General features: G+C 39.0%; 1 protein-coding gene across 1 annotated transcript; it reads left to right on the top strand.

The window, feature by feature from the left end:
* The first annotated feature begins 234 nt into the window (after nucleotides 1-234).
* On the top strand, nucleotides 235-9064 carry LOC108667142. The gene is made up of 8 exons (XM_018154131.1): nucleotides 235-287; nucleotides 4778-4864; nucleotides 5221-5349; nucleotides 5960-6097; nucleotides 6736-6836; nucleotides 7332-7452; nucleotides 7843-7958; nucleotides 8276-9064. The coding sequence occupies exons 2-8, from the start codon at nucleotides 4835-4837 to the stop codon at nucleotides 8517-8519; spliced, it is 879 nt and encodes a 292-aa protein (XP_018009620.1). The 5' UTR covers nucleotides 235-287; nucleotides 4778-4834; the 3' UTR covers nucleotides 8520-9064.
* Nucleotides 9065-9454: the final 390 nt, after the last annotated feature.

Raw genomic sequence — 9454 nt, 5'->3', positions numbered from 1 at the left:
AGTAATTTGTGAAATAATTTGTTAGAGCTGTAAATTTATTTTTATTAAACAATTTTCTAAGCTGATGAAACAATTTTAGCCCAAAAGTTTAATATCTTGCAAATTAAATGACTTTTCACTATACATAGACAAGTAATTGGGTAGTGCTACAAATTTCAACCCTCCTCAATGAAAAGTACGTAAACTTCCACAGCGCAGCTTATAAGATGCAGAGAATCTTCTTACACAAGAGCAGTCTTGTCGTCTCCAGCATCTGAAGAAGATCGGTCCCCAACTGGACTCTGCAGGTGAGCTACGTATAACTGCGGTGCAGGACGAGCCTCGTTTGCTTACTGTTATTTTATTCGTTGAGAAATCTTTTATAATTATTTTTCGGCTTTCATTGAACGATGGTCGCAAGTTTGTTATACCAAGTCTCTATTTTTCGACGTTTTTATTCCGCGATAAAATTCACTCCGAATGAAGTTTAAATTGTCGAATTCCAATAGGCTTAAATTGCCGCCAGAGTTCAAGAGGAGGAACTGGGGACTGAAGCCTAGGATAGAATCAGACGTATGCCGCAAACGTTTTAAACTGATGCTCATATTATTGCATTAATTTAACATTAATTTGGAAATTGTATCACGAATTTGTAAACTAATAAAGCAGGAGTCGGGGACAGAATTCATATGAGGGCAGAGGGGTCCATAAATTTAGGAGGGTTGGAAAGCGATCCATGAAAACAAATTGGAAGAAACAGTTAGATTTATTAAAACATGGGATACAAATAGATCTTGTTATTTATCTTAATATATTATTATATTAGGCTGTAACTGATTTACATTTCAGTCGCCAAGAAAATGAAAATTACACTTTGTATTTGATTGCACTGTTGTAATTCAAATCAGTATACTGCAGTGTTAACACTGTACTGCAGTACAAATGTCAATAATGTTTTGCTATTTTCGCTTATTTCTATGTGTGCGCATTGAGGGAGCTAACGTTAGCTCAAATTACCGACGAAATAAAAGTATTTAAATATATTGGACCTTCGTTCGTATTGTTTTCGTTTAAAAATAAAATGTTGCACGACTCTAAAAAACTCCATGAACACAATTCATGGGATAATTTACGAGAGTTCATCAACATTTATCATTTTATCAACTTTTGTAAGTCGTTTCACTGTACATGCCTGCTCACATCATTGAGATATTGTCCCTCGATATTATTGTGTTATGGAACATTTTTAACGCCAATAACTTTCCGCTTTCCCATCATCAGCAACACAAAATATTATCTAGGGCCTATTATCGGTTTAATTCAAATAAAATAATTTAGTAATCGTTAATCCATTGAATGATCCAACCATTGTCATTTCATTGTTTCTTTGTCTGAATTGAAATTAGAGAATTGATTAAATGCTGTACTGTCCAATTTCTTTTTCGACATGGACCTTGCTGCCATTTGTGTTTGGGTCGTGAATGCGAAATTTTTAATTACACAAATAGGGGTCATTGCAGCAGTGAAATGGAATCTATACGTTTCAACTTGCATGGTGGAGAAATCACTTATCGATCGAAATATATTCCGCATCGTCCACATGCAGTCGAGTAACGAAAATTTCTTCTGAATATTCCGTTTTCAGTGACAGATTGAAGGAATCATTTCACGTAGAGCCACACTGCAGTGGCAGCGTGCACAAAGTATTGTATAAAGCGCAAAAGGCTCGCGAAATTAGACGTGAGTTCGAAAAGAAGCTCGCGTTCGTCATATTAAGTTTGACGTAATACGTACAGTTGTCATGTGGCTTGAGTGTGTCAGAAGGTATGCGTTTGTCAAAAGGTTTGAGCCTAACAAGAAACCTGCCTTTGTCATAAGGTTTGCATTTGGCAAAAAAATTCGAGTTAGTTAAGAAGTTTGCGTTAGACGTAAGGTTTGATTTTGACAAGAGGCTTGCGTTTATCGCAAGGCTCGCTCTCGTCATATACTTCTCGTTTGACATAAAACTCTTGCATGCCGTTCAGCCTTCCGTTTAGCAAAATGTTGCGTTTAAAAAATGGCTTGCATTTGGCATAAGGCTTGCTCATATCAAAAGGCTTGTGTTTGATATAAGGCTTGTTTTTAACATGAAGCATAAGATTGACCTAAGGTTTGAGCTTGTAAAATTGTTTGCGTACGGAAAAAACTTGTATTTGGCCAATTTTTGGACCAAATAAAAATACTGAAGTAAAATTTTATGACTGATAATTCACCACATTGGCATTAAAGCGTAGTCATATTTTGACGACAAAATATAAAAAAAAATTGCCGTGATTCCATCACTAATTGGTCTCGAATGGAATCAAACACGTGCTACCATACTTTTTAGATTATTTATCAATACTCTGATATATGCATCGATGCCTTGATGTTGAGCGGGAATTGCATTCAAATTGCTCCCTCGATGGGGCCATAATTCTATTGGCCTTATCAAAGGTCTGAATGCACTTCTCAAGTACTTGGACCGGCCTTCAATCATTCATGTCACTTTCTGGTGAAGAATCGAGGACGAAAACCGGAATCTTAAGCAGGTAACTGCTGATTCATGCGCAGTGACATTCATGTAAAGAACTTCCGATGAAGATAAGGCCTGCAGCCTGTGACTCACGCGGCTACGCCTGAACAGCGATAGAAATTAGACCAACCCATAGCAGATAATAAATTCTACGAACAGGAAAAGAGAGTTTCGAGATGAGGCGATGAAAATGACTTTATAATCCTGAACTTTTGAATTGTTCTAAAACGGAATGTTTAATGACGATGTAATATTCCTTAAGGCACGTATTATTCACTGGGATATTCGAGCGATGGAGTTAAATTGAATTAATGAAGTTCACTTACAATTAAGGAGGCAGAGTTTCTGCGTAGTGAATGAATGCCCCTGTTCAAATCAACGTCCCTGAAGGCTGCCACCGTCTTCACATGTCGGCCTCACCAAGGCCTTGCGGGTCGACTAATTAGTGTTTAACTGTGATGTCCACACTCTGCAAGCAGACTGTAATGTCCATACTCTGCAAGCAGACTGTGATGTCCACACTCTGCAANCTGCCTAGCAGCCAGATATATTCTGCTAGCAGACTTATCAGCCTCTACACAGCATTCACGTCAATTGGATCATCTCGCGGCACAACTTGAGGAGCGCCATTGCCTGGTTACATTCTACTCATCGTTCTCATACACAATTCATGTCAATAAAATCAACTGACGATAAAACTTAGGAGCCTCAATCTCAGCTTAAATTCAATTGCAAAAGCAAAACATTGGCGTAGATTGATTTGAAACATGAGCTTCTTAGAAATAAAATTATATGGATTAAGATAATTGCTAATAATCCCCAGCAAGGTGTGTTCCCTATCTAATAAAACTTTAATCTCCTAGATCAAACAGTTTGGTCTTTTACGTGCTTTAACTTTGCTCATAAAACATTTAGGAAAATTTGTGAAGCTTTAAACGTCTAACATTATGAGAATTGAAGAACGTGTTACATTTTAGGAGACCAGCTGGCGACGTCTGTATTCTTACTGTGCTTGTTAGGAGGCAATGGAGTCTTTCATTTTCATGTCCGCGTTGATAAAAATTAAGCTTGCAGCTTGACTTGTGATGTATTAACGTCTGTTTAGTTGTTGTTGTGTTATTGGTGATATTGCGGATATTAATAAAGAGGTCACCAACTTTATTTTAAAATTGAGCGGTTGATCGAGAGGTAAAATCTCTACAGTGATTTATTAAGTTTCAAGATTAGTAAATAGTAGACTTGTGAATATTATTTTTCTATTCAATTGTTTCATTTGTATTAGAAGATAATAATATTCTGCAATTAATCCCCAAATAAATTTTAAATTGGGGAAATGTCTTACCTTGATAGTAGAACTGTCAACGCTTTGCGGGTGATCGAAAAAACGAAAAACTTTGCGAGTGATCAAAGGTTCTATGACGAGAGCATATATTCCTTCGCGCTATTGTTTTGGCAATGCATATTGGGATGAGGATGAGGACGGTGATTGGCTGGTTGTTTGAATTTACGCTACAGCTTTTTTCCGTGTATGATCCAGGCACGGAATGAATGTTAAATGTTGATTCATGCTGAAATCCTCCACTCAGACTAATTAATGGGTATTATTGTCCACATAACGAGACACTTTCTGACCGATAGCACGAGCAGAGAACATACGTAGCACTGATACGCCCTTTTTCCAGGCAAAACTGGGTCAAGATGACACACACGATGAAAAAAGTGCATCGCTATTCCGACAAAGTCTCACTTATTTATCTGACTTTAATTGTCTTCAATCGTAGTTCCTTACGGATACCCAAGCACGAGTTGTAAGCACGGCCGTGCTCTATTATTCATAAAACAATAAACCAATTACACGGCCATGTTTTATTATTTATGGAATAATAAAGCAATTACACGGCCGTGCTCTATTATTTATAGAATAATAAACCAATTACACGGCCGTGTTCTATTATATATTTAATTATAAACCAATTGCACAGCACTGTTCTATTATATATTGAATTATAAACCAATTATACGGCCATGTTCTATAATATATTGAGTTATAAATCAATTACAATACCGTGTTCTATTATATATCGAATTATAAACCAATTACACGGCCGTGTTCTATTATATATCGAATTATAAACCAATTACACGGCCGTGTTCTATAATATACTGAATTTTAAACCAATTACACACAGCCATTGAACCCCAAAAAATTATTCATGCCATGTCTTTGATCTTCGTCCCTTGCAGAGGCAGCACTTTTGTACGACGGCGAATTTTCCGATCGAGATTTGAACGATTTCAACGATGCGGACCCTCTCTTTGGCCGTATTTCTGGTAAACTCATTTGCTGAATTTTAAATGTATTAATACTTATGCAACATTGTTTATAAACCCATTCGTCATTATTGCCTTCGAACAATTAGTTAAATTATTGTAGTTATTGGTAATGCCTAAACTAACTCATTTGGTATATTGTCTCGTGTGCCGCCAATATTAATAGCAATAAGTCCATTCGTTTTTACAATTCAGAGTATAAGAATTAGAGCAGTGGGTTCCGGGTTCGAAACCCCTACAAGCTGTGAGAATTCTGTTAAATCCGGAATCGGTGACGCCATCACTATCACTATATTACTTGTCATTTATTACACTTATTACACATACACTTGTCATTATTTATTATCACTTGTCAGGCGACGCTGGCTGTGTCATCAGGACACGGACGTCTCATCGAGCCTCCCTCGCGCGCGTCCGCCTGGCGCTTCGGCTTCAGCACGCCCCGCGACTACAACGATAACGAGGGCTTCTGCGGCGGAAAGGCGGTAATTTGTTCTTTTGTCCGTAGATATACGTGCACATTTCAAATGATATTTAAATCCGAAGGCCTAGTGACTAGAGCTACCTTCAGAAGACTGAGCGTTTGATCGTTTTTTTTTTTCGTGTATTTTTTTAACAGTTTACAAAGCTATTCGCATCTAAATGTTTGGTAACAAGAGTTACCGTCAGTACAGAGCGGTTCAACCAGTGCAAGCAATCAATCTGCGTTACGAGAAAAATACACAAAGATAATCATACATCGGTGCAGGATTCAGAAACACTTTTAATTCTAGAACCGTATAGTAAATATAAAAAAATATATTTCTGTACCCACTCCAGTGAGTGACAGAGAGCGCATTTTCTCGTCGACGAAAACGTGAAGTCACGGACGGACAGACAGACTGACGGACATTGACGAGCACAATAGCGCCTTTTTTCCATAAATGAGAAAATGCGCTAAAAAGTGAGATAATTTTTTAAAATATTTGAATTTAGACTTCAGTTTGATCATACCAGTAGGTATGATCAACCAAGGCAATTATCTTATCCGCCTAAAATAAAAGATTCTTTACTAACTTTAGTGTGAAGAAACCAAAACATGATTTCCAATGACAGAAACAGCACGACGTGAACGGGGGGCGGTGTGGGGTGTGCGGGGACTCCTGGGAGCTGCAGCCCCGGCCCCACGAGGTGGGGGGGCTCTACGCAACGGGCATCATTGTCAGGAACTACAGCACGGGCCAAGTTATTGAGGTACGTCTTCAGGAACTACAGCACGGGCCAAGTTATTGAGATACGTCTTCAGGAACTACTGCACGGGCCAAGTTATGGCCAAGTTATTGAGTTACGTCTTTAGGAACTACTGCACGGGCCAAGTTATTGAGGTACGTCTTTAGGAACTACTGCACGGGCCAAGTTATTGAGGTACGCCTTTAGGAACTATAGTACGGGCAAGTTATTGAGGTACGTCTTCAGGAACTACTGCACGAGCCAAGTTATTGAGGTACGTCTTTAGGAACTACTGCACGGGCCAAGTTATTGAGGTACGCCTTTAGGAACTACAGTACGGGCCAAGTTATTGAGGTACGTCCCCAGAAAGAACCAGTCCACACGCTTCATATCACAAATATAAATAATTCTTGAAAAATTAGTGTAAGAATATCAAGTGATCAACAATGCTAGGGTAAAACTGAGTTTAGCTGCCATATCTGAGGAAGAAATCTTGAAGATTGGAATCGGTACTGCCGTTGAAGTCATGCGAAGTGAAAAATTGTATGTTCTCAGCAGTTAGATGTTTCAAAGACCTTCAAAGTAATTTTACAAATATACTTACTACTGCTCTTCTTTATGTTAATTGATATTATGCCATCCAAAAAGTTTATTGCTCGCAGGCCACGGCGCAAATAACAGCAAACCACAAAGGATTCTTCGAATTCCGTATCTGTCCTACGAACGACCCGAGCATTGAAGCTACACAGGACTGCCTAGACAGGTGTGAAGCGCTTCTGTCAGCCTGTAGTTTGTGGAATATAACATTAACATTGCGTTAAAGATTCAAATGATTGTAGTGTGTAGATATTGAAACACTATAGTCTTCTGTAATTGGCGAGGTCAATATTTGTCGTTGACATCAATGGTATTGATGATGAGTGAGTTTGAAAAAAAGGGGGCATCCATTTCTTCATCCATCAAAATAGTATTTAGTTCTAATTACTAACTAGTGAGAAGCAAATTACTGAGAGAAAAATAAAGCTTTTTTTGAGGTCTAGTTTGCGGGAATTGCTGTTCCCAAGGGCCTAGCTCTTTAGCTCAAGTTAACGAAGCATCAAAAGAAACAGTAATAAAACTTAAAAAGCTCAACGCAAATCACCAAAACTCGGCAAGTGAATCCAACATCCAATGAGCGACACAATAAGCGCTTCACTGTGGAATTTAATTATTTGAACATTGCAGCTCGTGCCAAGTGACTTTATATTTATTAATGCAGATATCCCCTGTACGGCGTTGGAAGCTCAGATCACAGACTTTACATCGGCCACAACAACGGCAACCACAGCTTCAGGCTCAGGCTGCCGCAACAACTCAATTGTCGTCATTGTGTACTACAGGTAAGACATTGAACGGTTCATGTGTATTTTAAGTCGTTTGTACTCATAGGTAGTAACGTAGTATCTCATAGTAATCATTTTAAAGATGGCATGACATGGGTCCCTGCAACTTCGTTTTACAACTTGTCATTCGTATTTGTTAGCCTGCATTAAAACACATTACGTCAAAACACGATACATATATTGTAAAGAACGCCAAATTTTTAAAAAGCGAGAAGCTTTCACACATATCAGGTCAGCTAAGGAAATCCGATACGAATCGAGAGTTCCATTCAGGAAGTCAGGAAGTAAAGGAGAATACTTATATTCTCTATGTTCTCACTCAGCTCTGAAACTCTCGATCCCTATTTTAGTTTCTGGCAAATTTATTGTCGTTTGCCTTCGATTCAGTGGCGTTACGTGGCCGGAAATGACTGGGGCATTTGCTATGATGGCTCGGGGGCGCTTGGATGTGGACCGCAGGAGGAATTTCGTGCTTGCGCGGACGTCAGCATTTCGGCTGACAGGTGAGCTGCAACTATTGAAACATTCCTGCGATGTGAAGAGAAAGACTAGGGCTGCTGGGACCAGGGGGTGGCGGCATATGGCAAAAGTTGCTAATTGCAGCCAGATTATTTTGTGCTAATCAGTAAATATATTTTTAAATAAAAGACTAGCTATAAATTATAATTTTTCATGAAAACAAAGGTGTTCGCGCACCATCCGACGGGTCCTTGCGTAGCACGAGTGGTAAGCGTACCTCATTTTGCGAAGAAAGTCTCAAATCTTAATGAAAGCTTTTTCCCAACTCCGACTAACATAAAGACGTCCTACCTACTTGCAGGGGATCACATCCAGCACGTGAGGCTAGACGCCGGACTACACATGCATCCACAAATCCACGCAGACGCGTGACCGTCGCTCCTGTAGACGACGCTCCTCAGGACGACGTGGTCCTGACGCAGACAGGGCGTGCGTGTGAGGCACGTGGGATCTGGAGGGCCGTGCCAGGCATGCATGCCTGGTGCACCACAAACTGCAACCACACTCCTGCATTCTGCCCAACAAGTCACTGCTGGTGCACCTAAACAGTTGCTGTCACTCTTCTGACTCAGCTTTTTAGGATTATTTTTTTAAACCTAGCGTTGTTGCCATAGATTTTTCTAATTAGCGTTGTTGAACTATTAAAATTACTTTGTAAGCTTGAAAAACTTGCTCGTTCATTTCCAAAACGAATGAACGAATTCTATAACCAAAATGCGCTTTGAAGTATGCTTAAATATTAGTTATGACTTTTTACCAATTTCGAATTACTGAATTGGTACTGAATTTCAGCGTCGATTCGGTGAGCTAATATAAGAACCTTGAAGGCACAATAAAGATAAAGGTTGATATCCAAGGTCGACTTCATAACACGCATGTTAATTAAAGTTCATAAAGTTTTGCAAGCATTTTAGTAGGGAAAATTCATGGTTTATTGGCCTGCCAACAGAGATGAGAGTTTTGCATTACTGAAAATCTTGCGAATGTTGTCCACAAAATCCCGTCTGCTCCAAAAATGGTCAGCGTTGTGTGCACTTCACACCAACGTTCTAGTCAGAAAACCCGGCAATAAAATGAACTTTTTCTGTAATAAGAGTTTTACTAGGAACAGCCTTCACACACCAAATGAACGCATCATCAACAGAGATGACACAGGGTGTCCCGCAATAGAGTTGTTCTGAGGGCCGTGACTATATATTTTAAGAGCAATAGTAGAGTTACAACCAAATTTACATATGATGTAACTCGCGATACGAAGATGTGAAATAATCGAATAAAGCCCTAATAATTATCGAGAATAAATAACATGTTTTAGAGATGGCATCATCACAGCTCAAAGATGCTCAGCGGCATCGAACTAAGTCAGGTTAAAGACAAATAAGAAATTGTTGGGAAATTATAAATTTAAAATATTCCTTATGTACGATAAGAATATGGTACGTACACGCTAGGGGAATGAGGAGAGTGCATAGCAATACGA

Source organism: Hyalella azteca, unplaced genomic scaffold (assembly GCF_000764305.2).
Source record: "Hyalella azteca isolate HAZT.00-mixed unplaced genomic scaffold, Hazt_2.0.2 contig5779, whole genome shotgun sequence".
NCBI classification, from domain to species: Eukaryota; Metazoa; Arthropoda; class Malacostraca; order Amphipoda; family Hyalellidae; genus Hyalella; species Hyalella azteca.
Note: the sequence above shows the minus strand (reverse complement) of the source record. Positions and strands in the feature narration are given on the sequence as shown.

Bases quoted from the DNA above. Each gene is read 5' to 3' on its own strand.
- LOC108667142 (XM_018154131.1), top strand. From the start codon at position 4,835: ATGCGGACCCTCTCTTTGGCCGTATTTCTG. The intron at 4,865-5,220 runs GTAAACTCATTT...ATCACTTGTCAG, and splicing joins TCTCTTTGGCCGTATTTCTG to GCGACGCTGGCTGTGTCATC. The intron at 6,098-6,735 runs GTACGTCTTCAG...TATTGCTCGCAG, and splicing joins GCACGGGCCAAGTTATTGAG to GCCACGGCGCAAATAACAGC.